Source organism: Erigeron canadensis, chromosome 6 (assembly GCF_010389155.1).
Source record: "Erigeron canadensis isolate Cc75 chromosome 6, C_canadensis_v1, whole genome shotgun sequence".
NCBI classification, from domain to species: Eukaryota; Viridiplantae; Streptophyta; class Magnoliopsida; order Asterales; family Asteraceae; genus Erigeron; species Erigeron canadensis.
The window spans coordinates 1,285,010-1,311,340 of NC_057766.1; the positions used below are offsets into that span (position 1 = coordinate 1,285,010).

General features: G+C 35.1%; 3 protein-coding genes across 7 annotated transcripts; 2 read left to right on the forward strand and 1 right to left on the reverse strand.

Moving 5' to 3' along the window:
• The first annotated feature begins 1,120 nt into the window (after positions 1 to 1,120).
• LOC122606138 (pentatricopeptide repeat-containing protein At1g76280) lies at positions 1,121 to 11,211 on the forward strand. 2 transcript variants are annotated; one of them, XM_043779099.1, is made up of 14 exons: positions 1,121 to 1,291; positions 1,414 to 1,465; positions 1,814 to 1,889; positions 2,123 to 2,301; positions 2,375 to 2,482; positions 2,735 to 2,917; positions 3,299 to 3,808; positions 4,140 to 4,235; positions 4,340 to 4,513; positions 5,995 to 6,222; positions 7,975 to 8,103; positions 9,183 to 9,371; positions 9,534 to 9,653; positions 10,379 to 11,211. In XM_043779099.1, the coding sequence occupies exons 1-14, from the start codon at positions 1,272 to 1,274 to the stop codon at positions 10,769 to 10,771; spliced, it is 2,457 nt and encodes an 818-aa protein (XP_043635034.1). In that variant the 5' UTR covers positions 1,121 to 1,271; the 3' UTR covers positions 10,772 to 11,211. The 2 variants fall into 2 exon arrangements, with proteins under 2 accessions (XP_043635034.1, XP_043635035.1); XM_043779100.1 differs by having other exon boundaries at positions 1,417 to 1,465.
• Positions 11,212 to 15,664: 4,453 nt separating this feature from the next.
• Positions 15,665 to 21,391, reverse strand: LOC122603214 (pentatricopeptide repeat-containing protein At5g21222-like). Of its 4 annotated transcripts, none has more exons than XM_043775859.1 (5): positions 21,335 to 21,391; positions 18,034 to 18,123; positions 17,031 to 17,948; positions 16,296 to 16,482; positions 15,665 to 16,190 (listed from the first exon to the last, which is right to left on the reverse strand). In XM_043775859.1, the coding sequence occupies exons 1-5, from the start codon at positions 21,380 to 21,382 to the stop codon at positions 15,892 to 15,894; spliced, it is 1,542 nt and encodes a 513-aa protein (XP_043631794.1). In that variant the 5' UTR covers positions 21,383 to 21,391; the 3' UTR covers positions 15,665 to 15,891. The 4 variants fall into 4 exon arrangements, with proteins under 4 accessions (XP_043631794.1, XP_043631792.1, XP_043631793.1 ...); XM_043775860.1 differs by having other exon boundaries at positions 16,041 to 16,195; XM_043775857.1 differs by having other exon boundaries at positions 15,665 to 16,482.
• A 658-nt stretch (positions 21,392 to 22,049) lies between these two features.
• LOC122603025 lies at positions 22,050 to 23,093 on the forward strand. Its single transcript, XM_043775638.1, has one exon. It carries the CDS (start codon positions 22,050 to 22,052, stop codon positions 23,091 to 23,093), a length of 1,044 nt encoding a protein of 347 aa, XP_043631573.1.
• The last annotated feature ends 3,238 nt before the right edge of the window (positions 23,094 to 26,331 follow it).

Consider the following 26,331-nt stretch of genomic DNA (forward strand, 5'->3'; position numbering starts at 1 on the left):
GACAAATGTATGATCGATCTAAGAGTTTTCTCTATCAATTAAATATAAGATATGCGATGCGTGGCTGTTGAATTCATTTTTCAAAATCTTAATATTTACATTGATAATTAATAAATTTAGTTTGATTATCATAGTTTGAATGTGTTGTTTATTTTTGTAGCTACAATAAAATTAAAAGAATAAAACCTTACTGTTAAAATTTACAAAGTGAAAAAAATAAAATAATCAATTGAACAAACAAAACATTAAAAAAAATAAAAATAAAAAGAAAAACTCCACATTGCCAAGTATATCATTAATCTAAGATTTTTTTTTATAAATAAGATATGAGATGTTTTTCTTTATAATATAAAAGGGTGCCCGCGCATTTGATAAGAGTTTGTAGCATGTGAGATGTCGTAACGGTAATACAAGTTATTTAGATTACTTTTATAAGATGCGACGATGAAACATCTTACCGTGGTTATCATTCTAATTATAAGTCGAAGATTAGATGCAAAAATTAACCATTTTGAATAAATTTGTTAGGTTATACAGCGATAGTTTGAGGATATTGAAAAAAGTACTGAATTTCTTAAAATAAGGGATGCGAGTTTGTTTTTTTAGGGATTATAGATTAGAAATATAGACATAAAAAGTAATTAGTGGATCCGTCAATTTAGACCATGGTGGTTAAAGTTTTCAGATTTAAGGACTATTAATGCAAGTGAACTTGAACCGGGAGGATGGAGTGAAATTGCAAAAGTGTACAAACTACAAGGACCATTCTTGTATTTAACTCTTAGTTAAAAATGATAAGATTTCATGCAAAGGCCGAGGTCTTTTTCTAACATTAAGATAAAACCTCGAAGCAGTTTCTCTATCGGGATAAAGATAAGATCTCTATACATCTTCACCTCCTCATACACTGTCAAAATATTGAGTTTCAAACTCATAAAAAATGGCAATGAGCAATTCCTCGTTGCAACTAAAATTTAAGGTGGTTAATATGAAAAAATAAAAAATAAAAATTTAAGGAGGTTGATCTACCAGTAGCTAAGACTACAAGGACTTAAAAAGTAAAGTTTAAAAAAAATAAACTTCCGGCTTTGCAGTAGCAGCAGCAGCTCCGGCCATTATTATTCGAAAAAAAGAAAAAACCGTCGGCGACCACCGTAACAGCAGCACCTCCGGCCAGCGAAAATCTTCAATCATCAGTTTCCACCGTTACTTATTCACCACTGTTATGTGAATCTCCAGTAAATCGTTTTTCACCACCGTAAATAATTGTCATGTGTGATAGGGTTTCAATGTAAGCAGACTATATCTTTCATTTTTTTAATTTCAATATCTATCTGTATATACGTATATATATATATTTTTATAATTATTCTGATATATATATTTATATAAATTTTGTTATTGTTTTTGAAGTAGTAGCAAGATTTTTGGGCCATCAATTCGGAAGTGTTACGCGAATCGATTTGTAAGTATTCTTTCATTTCTCAACCTTTTTCTTTCACATTTTACTTCCAAAAAAATTAGAAAGTTTAATTCGGTTTAGAACGACGGAGTGGGATATAATGTATGTTTGGACCCAACCGACCCTTTGGACCCGACCGACCCTTCCTGAAGGACCAGTACGATACAATGTATGTTTATTTTTGGGTACCGCCCCGTGGAGTGGGAATGTATTTGAGCCCGTGACCATTTTCTAATTACTCCGCGGTGCCACACAAAGCATTTACACCGGATTTTTGATAAAACTAAAGCTGAATTTTCAGTAGTAATGTTCAAAAGTTGCCGAGCTTAAAGAATACTTGTTTTTGTGTAGGGGAGAAACAAGGATTCAAGACTTAATTCAAGGAAAGGAATACCGAAAGAATGGAGAAGTCCTACAAGATTATACGGTAGTTGATATTTCACAATTTTAATAAAGGAAAAGAGAGAAATGGCTCATTATGTTATTGGTTTCAGTGATCAGATTTATTCTATATTGCATTTTATGGATTACAAACCTTTTTTTTAGCTGAATTAGTTGCGCACATTGATACATGAAAACATTAACAAGTTGACTTGAAAGAAGAAGCGGGACATGTGGATTGTAGAGATCTAATGATTGTTCTTTGCCGTTGTTGGTTAGGTTATCCGGTGAATCCAGTTACAGGGTCAGTCCAGAAGCAAATCGTGAATGCACTTTACTTGGGAGAAAGAGGGAAGGCTTCGTCTTTGCTGTCTCAGATTGGGTGCAAGAAACATATGTTGAGTGCTAATCATTTCGTTCAAATTCTTAAATATTGTGCATTGACGCCTGATCCTCTGGTAGGCCTTGTTACGAGGTTATTATGAATTATACTTGCGTTGTCAAGTTTCATGAATCTATTCTCGTTTGTAGTTTGTGATGGAGATTTGGAAAACTATGGAGGAGAAAGGAATTGATATGAACAATAAATGTCATGCTCTTATGATCCAAGCTCTCTGCAAAGGAGGTTACTTAGATGAGGTATAATCATTTTAGACATAGGTTTCCTTATATCATTATGCTTCTACCTCGCAGTAATATCATTATAGCAACTTTATTTTCTACAATCAAGTTGCACATTAAGATGTTGAAGCGAAACAGAAGTTACATATTGATTAGTTGACTTGAAAAAGAAATACTTGACTTTTGCACATGACAAAACACAGCTGGTGTTATAGGTCAAGATTTAGAGACAGGGCTGATAATGATTTGATTTATGTTCATTTTATGTAGGCATTTAACTTGATGTATAATTGTGCTGAAACTCAATATCTTTATCCTACTCTGCAAAAATATAACACCCTTCTGGGAGCTTCTATAAGGAAGCAGAGTGCAAGTCATACCAGTAAATGTTTAGACATGATGGATCATGACATGATGTGGAAGGATGAAGTAACTTATATCGAGCTTCTCCAGGTATGTAGAGCCATAGCAATTAAATTCTCAAATTCAGGGAAAGGTTATGTTATAAATCTATGTTTTTTTTTATGTTCATAATCTTTGTAAGCATCACGGAAAAGGATATACTCCAATTTTACATGTAGAGATTATTGTGGTTTTGTTGAATGTTTGTTTTCCAACTATATTAATTGAATAGCCATGAGGCAAAAGGAAATTGTAGAGTTTTAGATACCCAAGAAGAAAGAAAACTGTCATCTCACTTTTTAACAAGTACTAAATAATATACAAATCTCAAAATTGACAAGTTAAAAAAAAAGTTGGCATACCTTTTATTTGCTTAATTAGTGATAAGTTGCCGTGTTATCCGGTGAGTGTATTTTAAGTTTGTTGTTTCAGCTTGCAGTTATGCAGAAAAATCTCTCTGCAGTTCATAGTATCTGGAAGGAATATGCGAAATATTATAATTTCAACCTTATCTCTCTAAGAAAATTTGTTCTGTCCTTTACGAGATTGGGAGATTTGGAAACTGCTCTTGAAGCTTTACGGCATTTGGTGACTGTAGCTTTCCAGGGTAGATTCACAGTCAAGATAACTGCTGAAGAAAAAATGGTCATTCCAAGATTTGATATACCGATACCCTTTTTTAGTAATTTTGAATGGAGCAGACCTAAAAAGGATAGTATAACTGCAGTTCCTTCCATATATGAAATGGGTACTGGAGAAAACAACATGGACAATCAAAAAGTTTCTGTGTTTGACTTTAATGAAGTAAGAAGTGTTGGAATGGTGGTTGGGAATGCAAAAAATATTCCTGTTATGAGGATCTTGAGGCTGTCCTTCACTGATGTTATACATGCTTGTGTACGACCTAAAAACCATGAGCTTGCAGAACAATTGTTCTTTCAGGTAGTGTATATTTCTCGTTTACATTCTTTTTTTTTTTTAAAAACGAGTTAGTAGTTAGCATTCGAGACACCACAGGGACATCCAATTGGGCAGTATGCGGTGCTTGAACCACACATACAATCTTGTAGTACTGTCAGTGCGGCACATTCTAATTGTTTCTTTTTACGCTAACTTTTTTAAGCTACCTTTGTATTAATAATGTGTCAGGGTCGGCCATTAATAATACAATTTAATAGACCTGGGCACCTGGCCATCTTTCCCATTTCTCTTTGAAGGTAGCCAACTAATTAATATTGTACTTTCTAATTTTATGTTGGTCTATTTGGTCTAGATGCAAAATCTTGGCATTGAACCATCACGTGGTGCATATGATGGTCTTATTAGAGTGCTTGTTAAACAGAGAGGTTTGCAGGATGGCATGGAAGTGGTATTTGTTTGCTTCTATTCTCATTATGACTCATACTTCGTATCTGACTAACCACTTCTTGCATTTGGGTTGACATCAGCTTTTTTCTTGGCTGTTTTGGGCAGTTAAAGTTGATGCAACAAAAGAATATAAAGCCACTTGATTCTACTTTGGCAGCAATATCAGTTGGTTGCATCAAATATTTGGAACTGGATTTGGCCGAGGCATTCTTGGATCAGATGTCCAAATGCACTAGTGCACGTCCTTATAATAAGCTGCTTGAAGCATGTGACACACTGGTCAGTAAGCAAATCCTTAAAAAATGTATATCTTAACTAGAGGTGGCATTATTAACCCATTTACCTATGAATAGGTTGTTTTTCTTTTAAATTTTTTAATCTCAAATGGGTCAAACCAAGAACTTTAAGCCCCTAATAGCAAACTGGTCGAATGGGTTGAAGCTCAACCGAGGTCTATATAAAATATATACAACCGTGTAGATTGTTTTATTCGAATATATATATATATATATATTATGATTGCATTATTTTTCTTTTATTCGAGAATTCACATCTGAGTAAAAGAAGACTCGCCCTCCCTGGGTAATTTGAATAGGGAAAATCTCATTCGTTTACCGGTTTAATCACAATAAACATACAAAGTGGTTAATACTGTTTGTGTGTCAAACCAGCTTGACCTGCCCCGTTCTGACCTATGCTTGAAAAAGCCATTTGATCTGCTACTTAACCCACCAATCTTGCCTCATTTAATCTCAATTGCTATATATTTATAACGTATATTGTAAATACCACTTGACTTATGATTTTGTGATATTAGGTCTTAGACAAATCAAATTGTGTAAAACATCATTAGCAAATTGAGACAACTGATAATGTCTATTAACTTTAATGTTTAATAGCTTTTTAAGTCATCATAGGCTAGGACGAAAGCATGATAGATATGTTTTAGCACAGTCAATAAACACCTCACACATGCATTGGAGAGAAATTGGATACTACCTCCGTTTCAAAATAATTATCCACTTTATAAAAACGTCTAAGTAAAGTGTAATCACTGCAGCTTTCTTTTTGCTCAAGTGACAGTTTTACCCTTAAGCATATATTTAATGCTTTAATTTTTGTAATATTAATTTATGTTGAGGGTAATATGGAAAGTTGATCAATGATATCTAACTCTTCATAGAAGTGCACCTTTAGATATGCTATTTTGCTACCTATGGCAGGTCTGGACACAAATAAAACATGTCTAAGATATTGGACTTCCCTACTCAAGGGAGTTGTGGTTGATGATTCCACTGATCTTTTGTGATTTACAGTAAAGAGTAAACAGAATGATAACATTCAAATTTTACAGATTAGGGGAAGTTTGAAATTCAAGACCCTTAAGATAGAAGTTGGGCCTGTTGAGACTTTTCCATCGGCTGGTCATAGATGAGGTACCCTCACTTTGATGAAAAGTTATGATCCCTTGAAGTTGGCCCATTGTGTGCTTTTCTCATTTTCCCAGTGTTCTCTATATTAATCAGCCATTTGTTTAATTTGTTTCTCTTCACGTATTTTTCTATTTTCATTTGTCATCTCACTTGCCATGCTTGCCACTTCAGTCGTGATATCTGATGTATACTCAGTTATTTATTGACTAATGATGAGTCCATATATAATTTTTTGTAATGTTTGGGATATCATTACTGGTTATGATATGCACATAGATAAAAATATGCTATCTTTACATGACAAATCGTGTTTGTGTTATCTTTTAGGATCAACCTGAAAGGGGTGTTCGTGTATTTGGTAAAATGAAGCAGTTGAAAGTAGCTCCAAATATCAGAACATATGAGTTTCTATTTTCATTGTTTGGCAACGTGAATGCTCCCTATGAAAATGGAAATATTTTGTCACAAGCAGAGGCTGCTAAAAGGATAAAACTTATTGAGGATGATATGATGAGAAATGGCATTCAACACAGTTATTTATCAATGAGGAACTTGGTAAGTGGCCTCCTTTTTACCTAATTTTATCAATTTATTCTTTTCTCTCTCTTTTTAGTGGGTGTTTGGATGTGTTCTTTCAGTTGATTGTTGCAACTTTAAGAATCAGAAAGTTAGTTGATTAGAAATATGGATATGTAAGTAAGTTTGAATTAACTCACTAAGTGGTTTTCTTGCTGCAACTTGTTAACATATTCTACTAGAGTCTAATTATGTTGGCCCTAATAATCAGAAAGACATAATCAACTTTGCCCAAACACTGAGAACCATGTATCACAATTACAAGTTGCCATAATCGGCGTAAACAAACATCCAAACATGCGTATTCGTATTGTAATTGATTTCATATTTTACCATTGTGAACTTGGGATCCAGGTAAATGAAATATCTACAGTAAAACATATAAGCAGTCAAAAAGATGATACTAACAAGAAAAGATATTAAAAGGTTTATAGGCTGAGAACCTGTAAAAATGTACCAGCTTGGCCATACTACGTTAGCATGGGAGTTAGCGGGTATTAGGGATTGCATTTTGGAAAGATCATCTGATTATTGCGTTGCGAAACGCAGATAATCAGGAAAAAGTGTGGTAAAAATGATTATCTGCGTTTAAGCAAGTTTGGAACATGTTTTTTCAAAAAGCTGTTTGAAAATGCGAAATCGGTTTCAAAAATGCAATTCCAAGCACCCCAAGTTGAAGTGTTTGGTTGATAGGCATGGGAATGAAGGAATGCCTTTCATTCTCATAGAAATTATATGGTTAATGATCTTGGGAATGTTAATTGGGTAGTAAAGCCATTCATTTAAACATTTTCTAAACCCATCTAGGGTGGTGTGTATAAAAACCCAATCCCATTTCTGAAATTAAACTGAAACCCATTGTGATTCCATGTTTGGAACCCATAGGTTGTTAAAAGGTTCATTGTTTACTTTTTGCTATGAAAATTTGAACTACAGATTTGGAGTCCCTAATAGTTGATGAACACGCTTCACGATACATTGATAAGTTAGAACATGATAAGATAATATATGCTCGGTCTCATTGTAATTGCACCTGTCTATTGCTTGGTCAAATGTTTAATAATAACTATCAATAATGGAAGAGTAAGGAATCTGGTGAGCCAAATACTTTAATTTTTTTAAAATAATGAAGTAGAAGTTTTTTGTGGCACTATAGGAAAATATCTATTTCAATTTTGCTCTTTTCCAAAAAGCTTTTTTTAAATTTCTAACTCAAACTAAAGCAGACACATTTAAGTGTTTCCTTTCCCCAAATCCCACCTTTTATCTTCAGCTCTTCACTCCCAAAAGAAACCTCCCTTTTAATTGCAACACCAGTCACAGTTGTGGCTGTCAACCTAGTTAGTGTCTTTTTTTAGAGAGGTAGTGTTGTTATTGGTGGTGGTGATTTAGGATATCTTGGAAGGGGTTGTGGCATTTATGAAACTCTAATTGTTGTGCTGATAGTGGCTGTGGGAGTGGTACGCCCGTACCTGGTTTTTAGATTTCTATGGGATAATATGTTCTGACCTGTTCATTTTGTTTATTGATTTACACATGACCAAAACCAACCAAGCAAGTGAATACTTACCCAGTTTGAGGTAACAGGCTAACATTGCTGGTTCCCCAAAGGTGTATCGGATTTAAATGTAATAGACTACATGTGGAATTTTAGGGATTTTCTATGTAATTTTGAAATCAGAATGCTTCGGAGTTTGCAGCCCTAAAATACATTTCTATGATTATTTATAGCTGAAGGCACTTGGGTCAGAGGGAATGATAAGCGGGCTCTTTGACTATTTGCGTCGGGCAGAAAACCAATTTACCCCTGGAACCCCAATCTACAACATAGTGTTGCATTCACTTATCGAGGCGAATGAGGTAAGTGATCAAAATACGGGTTGAGCAACTAATTAGAATGGATTATTTCTGTGCTAATCGAAACAGGTTGCTTTAACCTAACTCCGTTTCTGTGAAAAGTTTATTTTTAAAAGTAAATTAGGGCATGATTGGTTTATGGGATTGGTGATGGGTATAGGTCTGAATGAAAATTATAAATATATTTTTGAATTGCCGTTCAAAAGTACATTTTTGAATAATTCAGAAGCGTTTTTGATACACTATTTAAATGGGATTGTAAATATTGTTTTGTAATAAAACAAAAAAGAAAGAGAAAAAGATTAGTTAGAGAGAGATAGAAATATATATATATATATATATATATAGGGGTGAGAACACTTTTAAAATAAGAACGGTGAGAACACTTAAAAGCATCATTTTGATGCATTAAAAGTTCATAAAACTAACATAGTGCATTACCAATTATCATTATTTAAGTGTTTAACAACACATTGATCCTTCAAAATCGAAAAAATCACTTTTTTTGTTTTGTGCATCCATCTTGGATGCATATTATCAAAATGATGCATCCAACAAAAAACGTGATTTTTTCCGATTTTGACGGATCCATGTGTTGTTAAACACTTAAATAATGATAATTAGTTATGCACTATGTCAGTTTTATGGACTTTTAATGCATCAAAATGTAGTTTTTAAGTGTTCTCATTTGTACTCATTTTAAGTTGGTTCTCATTTGATTGCCACCCTATATATATATACATATAATATATAATATTATTTTCCTTGTCAGTAAAACCAATGGATGGGTGGGGGTTAAAGACATTGCCATTTGATGGGTACTGTTTCACCCAAGACCTTAATTAAACAAACTAGATTTTCAGCTTTAATACCTTGTCAGTATTCCAAAACCCTCCTTATTGTGTTGCATATGATCCCAAAAATATTGAATTATATTATCAATCTTTGTTAAATAGAATCTTTGTTTAATACCTATATCGACCCATTTATAAGTTAGCGTGTCTATGTTGCCTTCTCTGTCATCCTGTTTTATATGTTTTCCCCTGCTTATCTTAGTTGTAAAATGTTGATTTGCAATCCAGGGTCAAATGGCGATACATGTATTCAAAACTTTGATGGCGGGTGGTTATTGTCCGAATGATGTAACCTTTACCATAATGATCGACTGTTGTGCCATTACCGGGTCTTACAAATCTGCTCTGGGTTTGACTGCCTCGATGTTTCGTCATGGTTATCCACCACAAGTGCAAACTTATACTGCTCTTGTTAAGGTATTTCAATGTGCCAAGTGCCGACACTCACATCTTCACTCTTTTACTTCACCGCGAATCTGCTATTTGAAATTTTTTTCTTAAGATATATATACATATTTTGACTTATACAAGACTTTTCATCGACCACATTAATTCACTCTATCTATTAATTTCTTTCAGCTAGTGTTGGCATTGGGAGATTTTGATCAAGCTTTGGTTCTTCTGAACCAAGCCTGCATCGAAGGAATCCACCTTGATGCATTGTTGTTCAACACAATTCTCAGAGAAGCATCATGGAAGGTAACACAGGACTATTTCTTTACTTTAGTAATATATTGTTTGCATTTGTAGAATTGATGCACCTTACCTAAATAAGTTCCATGCTGTTTTTGCTTATTGCTTGGCTGCTGATCATACACACATGTTTCATCTTCTTTTCATGTGTTTATTGGATTGGCATAATGAGTGATACCAGCCAACCCGCAAAAGAATTTCATGGTTGATTATCTTTGTTGCAAATTGGTGTTGTGTATTTTACAGCTGAGATATTGCTTTTGGAATGACAAATAACAATTTTCATGTATTAATGATCAGGCAGATTTGCAATTTTTTTTGTGTGGTAAAAGTAGGCTTTGTTTTGAAAACGTTGAAGTTTCAAATAACCTATTAACCGTCGTTATTATTACCACTTACTGATGTCATTGGTTTTGGTCAAAATGCCCCATAATTAGACTATCAGTATAAACAGTTTTTTAAAATTGTCACTGGTTAAAGACCGCAATTAGGAAGAAAGATGACACTTGCCATTTACATTGTTTCTTTACCACAACTTGTTGCTATTTCTACACAATTTTATAATTATTTTGTCACGATGGTCATGATTATTGTTTTTGTCATTTTTAGTGGGCACAATCATTAATGATCATTGGTAGACTGCCTTAGTTGTCGATTATATCATTTATTTCCGTTTTCTGGTATAGTTATGACGAAAGATTTGTGAATGTTGTAAACTGCTCTATATACAGGATAGAATAGACATAATTGAATTTGTCATGGATCGTATGCACAAAGAGAAAGTGACGCCTGATCCTGAAACCTGTGGCTATGTTTTCTCTGCATATGTGGATGGTGGTTTCTACAACACGGCCATGGAAGCATTACAAGTTATGAGTATACACATGTTTTCCTATGAAGAAATTGATGAAGAAAAGAAAATGGTGTTTGAGAAGGAGTTCATTTATGCAGAAGACTCGGAAGCCGAGTTCAGGACTTTGGATCTCTTCAAGGATTCCGAGGAAAATCTTTCAGTTGCCCTATTGAACTTGAGATGGTGTGCCATGATGGGAAGCTCGATTTCATGGTCGACCAATGAGAGCCAGTGGTTCAAGAGACTCTCAGCTACAAACTATTCTAGATAACGTGTTGACTCTCAAGTCAAATTTCAAAGGTACACTCCTCTACTACCCAGTTGTGAAAGTAGCACATTAGTGGTGACATATGTCGTTGATAACGTGGCATGCCATAGCTCATTCTTAACAAAAGCTTCAAGATGTTAGCCATTGCTCCAAAAAGATCATGCACTTCTATCTAGTCAAGTGCTTCAAGTTTTGTTTGTATTTAAGGAACAACAACGTAATCTGATATGTAGTTAGAGTTGACACTGGTTTTAGCTTCAACTAGTTGTAGAGCCAAGTTCGTATATTTATACAAATCCATGTTATTGGTTGTGCTTGGTTTTGTTCTGTAAAGCACTAAAGCGGCTACTTTATTTGGGTTAAAATATGTTCTGCACATTTTGTGTAACTTCAAAGGAAGTTCAATAATATTGGAGGTACCCAATAATATTTATTGTTATGTATGTTGGAATTTGGTACATCTTTTTGTACTAATAACTGGTGAATTATTTTTACATAAAATACTTTTAACATCATGTAACATACACCAAGGTGGCTTAGTGATCATATGTCTTCATGTCTCTATAAATGGTCTTGTGTTGAATGAGGTTGGCAGAGTTGACCCCTAACCATCAACATCTTAACATCTTTTTCCTCAACTTGCTCATCTAACACCCACATTAACAACTTCAACTATGTTTTTTTGAAACTGTTTCATGCAATAGTGTTTCAGCCAACAAAAGACAGTAGTCGTGATATCAACATATTGACCTTTCTTGTGATTGATTATAATCTATATCATCATAGAAAGTTCGAAAATGCTAGGAGCTTGTCCCTGTTCTTGATCAAATGTATTCGGGAAGCCATATTGCTAACACCCTTAGTTTACCACAATAGGGATCTCTATCTTTCAAGTTATAAAGAAAAAAGCGTATTAATAGCTTTCAAGTTTTATAAGTTGCTATAGTTATACTTTCATCTTTCACTTATAAAAAAAAAAACCCTACCTACTTTTAACTTATTAGAGTCATTGTTACATAAAAAACTTATGACAATACACTTAGAAACGGTATAGTTTACTTTGAATCAATCACTTGTCCAGGTTTCAACTTTCTGTCGTTCCTTATTCCAATATTCTGTAAACTAATCACAGACAACAGAACCATAACAAAATCTTCTATTCTTTACGAATCCTAAATAGGACCAACAATTTAAATAAGAATGATAGACAAAAATGTTTTTAATACTGTGATATTAGAGAACTAATTAATATGATTTTATACAAGGGATTTCTTCAAAGATGTTGCTGCAATACGCTTTGCCATTAGAGATGACCGATTTTTGGGTTATGGGCGCGTTGAGTTCACCACTTCTGAAGCTGCTCAAGAGGGGGAAAGATGGGCGGGTTGGGCTATTGGTCTAAGCGGGTGATCTTTTGGATTGGTTTAATGGGTCTGTTTGGGTTGATCTGAAGCATGTTCGTGCAATATATTCAAGTGTTTAGTTCCAAAACTTTATATTCATTCAAATAATAATCTAATGTTTTTGAGTAGAATGATCTTAGAGGTTTTTTGCATCAAAAAATTGCTTTTGGAAACATTTTATTCGACTTAGTGCCTTTTTCTTTAGTATATATTCTTGAATTGTGTTGGAGATCAAACATAGTTCGGTTTGGCCCTGTCAAAGTAAATGGGTTTGCTGGCTTTGATGATTGCTTTTCGTTCTATTCGCTTTAGTGATATCGATGTCAAATGGCGTATCAGTCCTTGAGATAAATGAGTTACCTAGAATTGATGACTCCCAACTACTGTATACTATTTCAGGCTCTCAAACTAAATAAGGGGGTGCTATATGATCGGCGAGTTAAACTTGATTTGGCTAGGGAACAAGGTACCTACCCTCCGGGTAACAGCCTGGCAATGTATATATATTTGTCCGCTGAAAATATTAAATTTCTCAATTTTAACCTTTGCCAATTGTAGCATGGTGAAGTATAATTCAACGGGCTCAGAGAAAAACCGTATTTGTACGGGGATTTCATTCCAGTGATGGTTTTGACATTGTATGTTTGTGTGACATGAAATTTGGCAAATATATACTCGTACATTCCAATACTTTGTATGCGGTATCAATATCAAATAGAGGGGGTGGGTCACACAAGTTGGTTGATAGCCAGGGTAGATCATTTATGCAAGTATTAATGTGCGCTCACCCGAATACTTATCATTAACAGCAATTAGCAAGTGCATTGTGTTTCTGCAGAATTGCTTTTAATGACTTTGTGGACATTATCGGGTTCAGTCGAGCTTTGGGACTTGATAGATCTGTAGTAAGTGGAAACAGGCTCACTGTTGAGGTAGCCAAAAAAAAGTGATGTTCGTGAAGGATCTGGATGTGGAGGATGCAGCTGGAGTCTCAAAATTGGCTCTAGTGGCGGTTGGGTTAGAGAAAATGGTTCTGGTTGGGGTAGAGGAAATGGCTCTATTCGTGGCTGGGGTAGAGAAATCGGTTATGCTGGTGGAGCGGGTAGAGAAAGTGTTTTAGGTCCTGAACCATGTCGAGAAAGTGGCTCAGCTAGCGGCTCACATCGTGAAAGCTGCTTTGCTAGCAACTCGCGGCGAGAAAGTGCCCCTGCTAGTACCTCACGACCAGAAAGTGGCTATGCTAGGACCTCGAATAGCAAAAGTTGCCACGGTAGCAGCTTGCTCAGAAAAATTGATTTTGATGGCGGCCCGCGTAGAGGAAATGGTTTTGGCAGCGGCCTACCTAGAGGAAATGGTTATAATAGCGGCCCACCAAGAGGGATTGATTTTTGTAGCGGCCACCTAGAGGAAATGGCGTTGGTAGGAGCTTGGCATGCAGAAATTGGCTTTGGTAGAGGCTCAGGTATAGATATTAGGTCCAATAGCTGCTGGCATAGAGAAAGTAGTTCCAGGATCGGTCGGTGTGGTGTAAGTGCCTATGGTCGTCATGACAGGGGAAGGTGAAGTTTGGCATGGTTTTGGTGCATGGAGGATAGCAGCTGTAGGTTTAGTGATAGCTATGGTAGTAACAGGGTTAAATTTATCAAATTGTAACCAATTGTGTTGAACTTCAGTGCTTTGGATGATCTATGGAAATATCCTATTTTTCTTTTTTTGTGGCAAAAGGTTGACAACCAGCAACCCAAGCTTACCAACAATCTGCTCCTTATCCATAATATGGGGGCATAGCTGACTTGCTCTGTTGATTGTGGCTGCGGGATTGTTTAGGTTCGAACCTGAGACATTATGCTTCCACCCATTACCAAGTGAGGTACACGCGATTGGTTATATTTCTCCTTTTTCTTGCATCATTTCAAGTTTAGTTGTTCGACTCTCCTGCTGAACCCACTTATTTTCTTAGTTCATGTTTTTGAAAGCATATTGTGAGGCCATTGATGTCAAAAGTTAAATAAGATGGTCATAAAATCAAGACCTTCAAAAAATCGAGACCTTCGAGACAATTGAGTCAAAATCAAGTTTTCTTTTGCCTGCACTTTGTGCCGGGATGAAAACTTAACTCATCCACCTTGTCAGAATCTCCAGGATCAAGAGCCTTTTGATCCAAGTCGATGAAGAGAGCCTCTGAGCTCTAGGCTAATAATTTTTTGCTTAAACTTCAGAAGTCAAATTGTTGCAAACATTCCATTTTTTATAGAGAAAATTACAATTTTGGTCCTTCAAGTTGGCAAGATTTTCAGTTATTGCCCTTAAGTGAATTAGTTACAGAAAAAACCCTGAAGTTGGTCAATTTTTTCATTTTTCACTCCGTAACTAACAGCCGTCTATTAGGTCCGTTAAGTGAGACGCAGATTCGTCATTTCACAATGATCCTTTCTTCTTCTTCTTCTTCCAAACTCAAACACAAACTCAGATTCGTCAGGTTTTGCAGAGACTTTGAATCCAACCAAATCTAGCAAAAACCGATCCCGATCCAAGCAATTCAAAATCCAAAACCCCTTGTTTCTGATTTCAGATGTGTGTGTTTCGAGTGTGTGTTTGTGTGTGTTTCCGAGTGTGTGTGCGGGTGTGCTCGGTATGTGTTTTTCAGTTGACATTTCGTTTTCCGGCCGTTGTGATTTTCAAAATTTGGGTTTGTGTTTGAGTTTAGAAGAAAAAGAAGAAGGGATCATGGTATAATTATGAATCTACCCCTTACTTAACGGACCTAATATACGGTTGTTTGTCACAGAATGAAAAGTGAAAAAATTAACCAACTTTAGGGTTTTTTCTGTAATTAATTCACTTAAGGGCAACAACTGAAAATCCTACCAACTTGAAGGACCAAAAATGTAATTTTCTCTTTTTTATATTATAAGGGTTCGAAGCAAATATATCCAGACAACTTGTGAGTTATCAAACATTCAAACTTTCAAACAAGCAACATGTGACTTGAAGAGAATCAAATATCAGCAAACTGTGGTTATTGAAATTAATTGTACAAGCGAAGAACACTTCTTTTTTTTTTTACCGAGCCAGCTAGTCCTAAAAATGTTTGAATTTAGTTTTGTTAATTTTTGTCAATAAGTGACCGGTGGCTAATTGGGAGTTTCGAATCATCCAAATAAACAAATTCACTGCATTTAATCTCATATTAAAAAAGATAATGCATTTATCAGAAAAGATAATGCATTGAATAAGGACCGGTGGCTAATTGGGAGTTTCGAATAATCCTAAAAAATGTTTGAATTTAGTTTTGTTAATTTTTGTCAATAAGTGACCGGTGGCTGATTGGGAGTTTCGAATCATCCAAATAAACAAATTCACTTCATTTAATCTCATATTAAAAAAGATAATGCATTGAATATCACGTACTATATCTCTTAAATGAGAGGTGAACGTGTGTCTGCCATGAATTTAGGCATTTTTATACAAGAATGACACAATTCTTAATAATTGTTGAATTTTTCAATCATTTTGCAACTTCAAGAGGCTTTCTACAACATATCAGTTTTCTGCTATGTAAATCTTAAAACACCCGTTTGCAAGTGTTTTCTTGCGACTCTATTTTAATTTTCTTGTGAAAACTTTGATCTTTCAACAATTCAACTCGACTTCATAGTCGGTCATTCGTTTCTTTTGTTGATCACATTTTCCATATATCCATCTTTCGTCACGGTTTCATTATCGAGATGTTTTATCATAATTTTCATAATAATCATAGTCATCTTCTTCAACACAATCCTTAATTCTTTTTGCTTCATTAATAATACCAACGGCACGCCATGCCTCTGCAACAAGCTCGAAAGTATTCTTTTGTGGAACAATCCCCTTTTCTTTCATGATTTGCAGCAACTCTTCGGCTTTCCATGGCTGTTTCGCTTCACCATACCCCCAAATCAGAGTTTCAAAAGTTTTCAAATTCGGTGAGATACCCATTTTGGCCATTTTATCAAAAACCCTCGTAGCATAATCCATTTTTCCTGCACTACACCATCCACTAATGATTGTAGTAAAAATGACAACATTTGGGCTAACTTTTGATTCCCTCATTACTTGTAAAAGTGATTCGGCTTTTTCTGGCTCACCTGCTCGGACATAACCCTTGGCCAAGATACTGAATGCATGAATGTCGGGTTCTATTCCTGTCTTGATCATGTCATCAAAGATATCTTGACATTTGTCCATTAATCCTACTGAACTCCATGCATTCATAATGGTACTGAATGTAATCACATCTGGTTTTACTCCAAATTCCTCCATCAACTCTAGTGTCTGCAAATTCCATCAAAACATAATTAGTTTGGTCCTTGAGGTCCCAATTAGGATTGCTTCAATTCAAGCTTTCTTGAAAACTTAAAAGCAACAAAAGCATGGTTTCTCACATTTTGTTCAGACCCCATACTACTGGCAAGTTTGTTCCATTTTTTTATAAACCAGTAAACATAAAAAGATAGTTCTCACATCTGGTTCTAACCCCACTTCGGACGTGTTTAGGCATATACTAGTAAACTGGAACAAATAATAATGTAAAATGGAGACCGGTTCAAATTTGTCAACACGTTAAAAGTTCTTGAAATCTATTTCTAGTGCATAGAACCAGCTGAATCAACGTTCACGAATTCAGATAACATTACCAATAACAATGTTTTTCAGGTATATATAACATGCTAATTTGTACTTTTAGTTGAACAAGGAATGTCTGCACTCTGCAGCCCAACTAAGAATGTCACAGACCATTCTAAATTGACCCAATTCATTCAGGAACAAGAGCTATTACCCAACCCGCCTGACCCGCGCAGTTGAGATACATGCATGCGTACCTCATCAACTCCATCAGAATCTGAGTCATCAAGAAACCCTTTAATTAGTGAATTGAAAACAACATCATTTGGGAGCACTCCAAGATCCTTCATTCGGTAAACAAACCTCATAGCATCATTCATATTACCTTCTCTACAATACCCATTAACAATAATCCCACAAGTTCGCTTATTTGGAGCCACTCTATTATACTGCATCTGAAATATCATCTCTTCGGCTCTATATGTATCTCTATTCAAAGCGTATGCTTTTGCTATAGTATTATATGTCACAACATCAGGCTTTATACCAAAAGCAATCATCTTATCTACGACTTTCCATGCTTCCATAATGTTGTTCTTACCACACCAAGCTTGAGCAATTATATTAAAAGTTCTGTCATTTGGTTTCACTCTCTCTTCTACCGTCATTATTTCCAACAGTTTTAAACATTCTTCAGGCTTACCAATGATCCCGAGTCCTTTAACTAATGTGTTTAAAGTGCTTGTTGTTGGCTTACATCCACTACCCTTCATTTTCTTGTATATTTTCATGGCTTCTTTCATGTTTCCAGATTCAGAAAAGGCATTGATCATTGCATTGTAGAAAATGGAATCGGGCTTTAAGCCATTGGATTCAATTTTAGAAAGGAGGGATGGAATGGAGTTGAAGCGCTTTTGTAGCGTTAAAGCAGCTAACAGAGTTGTGTATGTGACGAGTGTTGGTGTGTGGCCTTCTTCTATAAGATCTTTCATGATTGATTCGACTTCTTGAGGCTTTTTCTTCTCGATCAGAATCTTCATTAGTTTGGTTCGTGAACGGACTGTTTGGCAACTGTTGCTTTTGTTTTCTAGACAAAAGTTGCAGCTGTCATGAGTTCGTGAACTTAGTACAGCTGAAACTGTACCGCCCCGGACTTTTTCTTGAAGATGTGTTTCCTGCAACATATGTTAACCATCAAATTAGTTTTAAACATACAACTTTTTGATAGCACGTCAAGTTTATGATAAATTCAATGTGTACCAGGGTTGAAGATACTTGAATCTTTGACTTGCTTGAGATTGGTCTATTTCGGTTCCATTTGATGACAGAATGTAACCTGTCAACACCAAACTGAAATGTTGATTATCAATCGTGTTAAAAGAACTACTCATTTCTAGGTCTATTTAGCTCAAGCCCTACAAAAATGCTTTGAACTAAAAGCTTTATCATCTACATATATGTTCACATTTCTTGTAATGGCTAATGCAACCGGCTTGGGTGTTAGAATAACCTAACCGGAAAGATTATTCGAAACATTAATATGGTTATTTCATCTTAACCAAACAAATGACAGACTTTCATGATACTGTTACAACACTCACTTTTGACAATCTTAACCACAATCATAACAAAACAACCATACATCAAGAAGGCAGAATCTCAATCATTACTCAATCACACAACTCCTGTGCTAAAACTTACAGTATATACTCACGTTTAACCAATACAAAGAACATAATATCATATAAGGTGATCAACTAATATAATAATAGAAATAAATGATAACTCAAATGTTGGGTAAATTTTTTGCTTTTTTTTGCTCAATGGATATTTGTGGCAGAGTTTGGGAAACTTCTGCTTTCAGTATAGCTTCGTTAAATGTTGTCACTCATCCCTAGCCTTTTTCTCACCTGAGTACGAATAAAAAGCGAAACGGAACATCCATCAAGCATTTAGTGGATGTATCCAATTTAGATTGCATGTATAACATTCAAATATTGCTTTGTATGTATCTAATGACAAAAAATAAAGTAGAGTTGGATCAAATGAAAAACCCGCTGGCCTTTAGAAACAGAGATCAAGATTTCGATCCTCACTCCCTACAAAATGGTCGGAGATCATGGAAGCATTCTCTCTATCTTAGGATAAGGGCCAGATGTCTACATCTCACCTACTCCATATCTCGGTGAAAGAAAGGGTTCGGTATGAGAAAAAAAATATATATATATCTGATGACATGGCAGTTTTCATATTTAACAACAATAACACCGTATAAATACAATAGCAATGTTCAAAAGTAGATACATATAATAGCACTATGTTGTTAATAACGGTGTTATAACAGTGGTATAACGGTTATCGGTCCTTCCCCAAAATAACGGTCCCGTTATTAACGGTGGTATTTACCGTTATTTTACCGATATTTAGCTTTTGATATTTCGGTTGTAACGGTGTTATAACAGATTTTTTTCTTTTCCCCTTTTTTTGGTCCCAAAACTAATAAATACCTTGTTTTTTAATAGTCTATACTACTAACTAAATAAAAGCCCAGATCCATCTATTATTTTAACACAAGATAAAAAAGAAAAACATGTCCCAACCCTAATTCTATGTTATCAATTTCGGTGAAATTTCGATGAAATTTCGGTTTTCGATGGTGGGACATAATTTCGGTATTGAATTTCGGTTTAGATATCGTTTTTGAAATTTTCGGTGGTTTTGACCGAAATTTGACCAAAATACCACCGAAATTTCCGAAATTTCAGTGAATTCTGTTTTAGCACTTCCAGGTTTTATCTTTTACTCTTATTTATGTATACTTATTATATATATATATATATATATATATAAAATATTAGAATTACCGAAATACAACCGAAAAAAACGATATTTCAATCAATCGATCGATCTACAGCAGCTCCCATCAGCAGCTTCCATCAGGTACACGGCATCTTTTTCCTTTTCCTTCAAACTCTTTCCTTTTTCTTTTTCTTTCAATCAATCAATCCATCAAATGTTCTTTATTATGATAACCGTTATACCACCGCTATAACCGATATATCAAATACCGGTGGTCGACCGTTACAACCGTTTTTCGACTATTAACAACATAGTAATAGCATTAACATTGATACGCACTATAGATTTCAGACTATAGTTGCATACATTTTCAAACTCATACTGACAGTTATTTGTGTTGATGTTGCAGATATAGCAATGTTCAAAAGTGGACACATAATAGCATTAACATTGATACACACTATAGATTACAGACTATAGTTGCATACAATTTCAAACTCATACAGACAGTTATTTGTGTTGATGTTGCAGATGTATATACATTACTAGGTGATACCCGTGCGATGCACGTATTACCATATTTCTTGTCGTTTCTTTATGAATTACTTACAAAATAAAGGATGTGTATGGTAGAAGTAAACTGTTATAATCCTACATGTACAGTGGTATATATAATAAGATAGATCTTCTATACATTGAAGTAACAATGTAAAAAACTCATTAGATTTTAAAATTTATTACAAATGAAAAGTCTGGGAATCAAACATAGAATACTTAGCAAACATAAAAGCAAATACAAATTAGTCAAAACTTCTTTGAAGACAACATTTTTTGTGGTATTTGTAACATAAAATCAAGACCTTCAAACCTTGTTTACTTTTGACTCTTGAAAGGGCAACATACAACTGACCATGGCTAAAAACGGGATTCCTCAAACATAAACCAACTTGGCCTAAACCCTGTCCATGACTCTTGTTAATAGTCATGGCAAAACAAGCTGATAAAGGGAATTGCCTTCTTATAATGATCGTAATACATGGTTTTTAAACACTACACAGTAACTACCCATAGAATCAGAAAGTAAGCAACTCATGTTTAAAAAAGAAATTGACAGAAATTTAATTTACATTATGACCGTATCTAAACTACCTTATAAAGCATTTACCCTATCCAAATTTCTCAAATAGAACTTGATAAACTCAAACTACCCCTCTCCTTTATTCATTCATTTAAATATATTTAGCTAATGTAATTATTTACAAAATACATCTTTCAACAATGAAAATAACTACACTACCCCTTTACATCAATTACTTTTAGATTAATAACCAAACGGCCACCACCACCCGTCGCCGCCATCACCGCCACCACCATTTCCGCCACCAACCACCGCCGACGTCACACCGCGCGGCATTTGTCTAGTTTCTTCTAGTATAGGTAGTGTAAGATATGGACTACAACTATGACACCATAACCTCAAATAGATTACAATCATCATCATCATAATTATAGTAACAGATATTACAATTATCATATCATATCATATTTAAAATAATAATAATAATATAATGAAATATAGTAATAAGATTAATTAACTATGTACACAGTCAATATCTTAACTATATCTCTATACGTAAAGGTTATTCAAAATGTTTAGTCAAAATGACGAAATCAATAATCATAATCATAATCATATTTATAATATAATAATAATAAAGAATATATATGTAGCAGTAATAATTTTTATATAAAATAAAAATACCTTCAGATGCTTAGGAGTTGTGAAAAGAATGTATGCGTTCATCTCCATGATGAATCTCTATATACATGCAGTCACAAAAGTGAAAAAAAATAAATAAATAAACAGGGATTTGAGTCTATTTACCAAATTATAGGAAGATACCGTAATTGTTATTATTTTTAATTTGATTGGAATTGAGTTTTTTTAGGAATGGATTGTCTCTAAAAAATAGGGCTGATTGATTGAGTGAATATATGAATGAAGACTGAGATTTTTTAGAGAACAATTGTAAAAAGGTCCGGATAAGTATTTAGAGGTTATAGGTGCGGCGAGTTTGTAGAGGTATTGAAAGAATAAGTAATGTTGTTTAGGATAGTGCCATCAACTAATCGACAGCTTAATTGGAAAAGTGGCCTTCCTGGTGTAGTACGGACGCGGGTTCGACTCCGTTGAAACAGAACCTTTTTAACTTAATGAGAAATGTGCTACACAATTAAGATCACATTTTAAGAAATACTCCACTGTCATATTTTTGGAGCTACAAAATGACAATAGTATCCTCAATTTATTTGGCTAATGAAATGTTTCTTGTTCCACGGATCAAAATTGCCGCCACCTTTTTGGCGCTACTTTTTCATGTTTCCTTTAAAGATACTGCCTTTTGTTTGACACACATACACACGACAGACTCTTTAAGTTTTTCACATTTCACTAATTTTCCTTGTCCAATTTAAGTATGGAAATCTCAGTAAACTCACGTAAGAAACCAAACTTGACTAATGACCAAAGACAATGCATTTACCAAATGTTATTGCAGCAAAGTGTCGATGGTGGATTGAAAAGTGAAACCACAAAGGATGTGGCGACACTCTTCTTCGTATCAGCCCGGACTATAAATTGCATTTGGCTTGACGCTAAACATCAACTTCAACATGGATCGGTTGTTGATGTATCTTCGAAAAGGGCTAATGTAATTATACAAAAAAGGATACAAATCGATTATACTCATGTCTCACAAATCCCATTACGTTGTCGAACGACTATTCGCCCTCTAGCAAAAGCAATAAATATTTCGAAAACAACGATGCATAGAAGAATCAAAGAAGGAGCTTTACGACCACACACAAATTCGATTAAGTCGGATTTGACCGATGAGAATAAGAAAGCAAGGTTAGTGTTTTGTTTATCAAGTGTTACTAGATCTTTGTCAAATGCTACTCCGATATTTCATGATATGTTTAATGTGATTCACATTGATGAAAAATGGTTTTATTTGTCAAAACCATCCAAACGTTACTACTTAGTTCCCAATGAGGATGAGCCGTATAGAACATGTAAGTCAAAAAAATTTATCACAAAAGTAATGTTTTTAGCGGCAGTTGCACGACCAAGATATGATTCACTAGGTAATGAAGTCTTTTCGGGAAAGATCGGTATATTCCCATTCACAACTTTGGAACCCGCAAAAGGATCAAGTAAGAATCGTGTTGCTGGAACGTTAGAAACAAAACCGATCTTATCGGTGACTAAAGAAGTCACGAGGTCTTGGTTGATCGACAAAGTACTATCGGCTATTAGATCAACATGGCCAAGAGATCACATGGGTCCAATTTTCATTCAACAAGACAATGCAAAGCCGCATATAGATGTCAATGATGCGGAGTTCAATCGCGAGGCATCTAAAGATGGGTTTGATATACGACTATGTTTTCAACCTCCAAACAGTCCAGATTTAAATGTGTTAGACCTCGAGTTTTTTTGGGCGATTCAATCTCTTTAAGAACAAGAGGTTTTGGGAACAATTGATGAGTTGGTTAGTGCTGTTAAATCATCTTTTGAAAGAATGCCATCACAAGAGCTTAACAAAGTGTTTTTAACTTTACAAACATGCATGAAAGAGATCATGAAAGTTCGAGGTGGGAACAATTATAAGGTACCGCATATCGGCAAAGGTAAGTTAGAACGACAAGGGAATTTACCACTACAAATCGAGTGTGATGAGAACTTGATATATGAAGCTCTTTCGTATTTGTCTTGGTAAGGAAAACATTTTTTAGAGCTTTACGAGTATGTCTTTTGTGTTTTATGTTGCAATGAAGAAAAAATAGAGCTTCATGAAAAATGAAAGTTTATGTCTTTTGTTAGTTCTGTACTTGTATGTACACGTATTGCACCATATAAAGAAATGTGTATAATATGGTCATTTGTTTTGTAAGATGAAATTCTGTACTTTTATTTATGTTAATTAGATTGTCTTTTGTCTTTTATGGTACCCCACTTAAACATTAAATATATTTGTATGTAGTGGTAAGGGCAAAACTGGAAATTGCATTTATATTTTTAGTAATTGACATTTAAATTGGGACAACCAAAAATAGAAAGATGGACATTTAAAATGGGATGGAGGGAGTATATTAAATAAATGATTAATAAAATATAATAAATAAATTGATTCTAGAATATAAATAAGAACTTAAAGTGATTTTAATAAATATATATAGTATTTTCGGGTTCGGGTATAGGGATCGAGGATTTACGGTTTCCCATCCCCGTTCTCATCCCCACCGGGGATTAGATTTACATCCCAATACCCATCCCCGGTCAAATCGAGTGCAGATATCAGGTTCCCCATCGAGTACAGGTATTTTTCCATACCTAGCTGCCAGTGTCAATCAAGACAAGATAAAGTGTCAATCATACTTAATGGGAAAGTTGACACGTAGCGCCACACAAGATAAGGGTGGGGGGAGCATGTAGCATCCCAAACATTTTAAGTTTGACTATTTGACCTTCCGTTAGTCAACGTTAAGTTTCGTTAAGTTTATGTGTCCTATATGGGATTATGTGAATAAATGCATATGTGTTTATTATGATATGATTAATATGATGATTAATGAAAGTAATTGAAATAAAGTTAAGTAATTAAGTGTTTGTTAGAATGTTAAGACTCCCGATAGAGGTTTAAGCTAAAAAAGTCAAGTTTATAAGTTGAGGGGTCTTAAGTGTAACGTGTAAGGCTGATGGCCAGGGGTTAAGGAGCAATTAGGCAGCCCTAATTGTCACATAACTTCTGTGTCGTGTGTGTGAAGAGTCCCCAGCCGATCTCTCTCCCTCTCCAAGCAAGTTCCCTCCAAGATTTCATTGTTTCGTGCTGTATTGATTAAGTTTTGTCAAGATCTTGAATCTCCAAAGTCATCTACAGTTAATATAGGTAATATTCTCTTTGGAATCTGATCTTATGAGTCATAGATGAGTATTCAATCCAGGCCATGGGGTTTGGGTTGGGTTATTTGATTAAACGTTTACCGAATTCATGTTATTCGGGTGTTTTAATGATTGATTTATGATGTAAAGCATTAAAGGATTAATTGATGGATTAAAGGCTTGAAAAGTGTTGTCAAAGAGGTCAATTTTATGTCTGCAGGTCGGGCTAAGGGTTTGAGATTGAATGGGAATCGTTTAAAGCAAGTTTGAAATTGAGTTTACTGGTCGGCACCCCAGGTGCGGTGCACCAGGTGGGTGGTGCGGCGCACCACTGCCAAGATTGGGATTTTTGATTTTCGAAGGGAGCCCGATATGAGACGCACCAAGGGCAGGTGTGGCGCACCTGGACATGATCTGAGTTTTCTGATTGATTGGTGCGACGCACCAAGTAGGTGATGCAGTGCACCTGATGCCCAGTTTGCACAAAACACTTCGTTTAGCTTATATGTCGATCTTATACTCATTATAGGTAGTCGGGAGCACTTAGCAAGCACTATAATCAGTTCATAACAGGTTCATAAACTATACCAAGGTAAGATAACATCTTTTGTCACCTGGTGGTACAACAAACACGTTTTTCATAAGTAAAACCTTCCAAACGTTTATGTATGATTAAAAGTAAGGTAAAGGGGATTATGGGAGGTTGATATGGGATATGATGCTTACCTTTCTATGATGAATGACATGTATATGCAGGTTGCAAAGGCATAAGGTAAGTTCTCATATTATGGAATGAAGATATGCTTATGAAATGTGAATATGATATGATGCCATGTTTATGTTATGTGATCATGATACGATGTTATGCTTAAGCTAAATGATCATGAAATAATGTTATGCTTTCGATATGTGAACACGTAATGGTGACATGTTTATGATATGATTACATGTGTTGCTTGATCACCTAGTCACTAGTACTTTGATTAGGATTGCCATGTTCACGTGCACGTTAAGGGCCCTAAAGTAAAGATGATATGTGATTAACTTGGGTGAAAGTGTAGCCTACGTTAATATAAAGTAAAGATAAAAGTGATTAGTTTAGGTGAAACTGTAGCCTAAACTAATGTAATAAAGAACTCTCGAGCATATTCAAAGTTGTGTTAAGCTTAATCCGTGCTAGTTGTAAAGCTAGTGCGTATGTGGTCACTTGAGTTGCTCCTTGTGGCATAGTTATGTTTGTTTATTTCGGGTGGAGTAACTAACCACCAATGTGTAAAGGCATAAATGGTTTATTCAGTTGGAAATGACTTTGTCTTTCCTTAACGACGCCGATGGACCCCTTATTGGTTACCATCATGTCGGGTGTGAGGACTCCCTGCTTGGTGAGGATGGGTAGAGACATTAAAGACGATAGCATTTATGTTCTTGATGCTTAAACTACCCTTAGCCTTTTGTTTGGCTATTTCATTTACGATATTATGATTAAAGACTATGTAATAATGCTTGGCATTTATGTTGGTGCTAAGACTTGGATTTTCTTTTATTATTTCGATGATGCATTTAGTAACACCAAATGTTTTCAAATGTTTCATCCGGCTACGGATGGGCAGATTTATATGAGATCCTTTTCCGCTATTATTAAATGCCGTTAGGCGAAAATTTTTGAAAATCCAAGTTTTTAAATGACGGGTGATACAGAGCACCTCGCCACCCTTCCCCTCCTTTCCCCGATTTTTCTTCTCCTCCCCGCCCGCTCCCTAAAGCTAGGAGCACCTCGACACCCCTCCCCGCCTTCCTCACCTTTTTCTATTTAA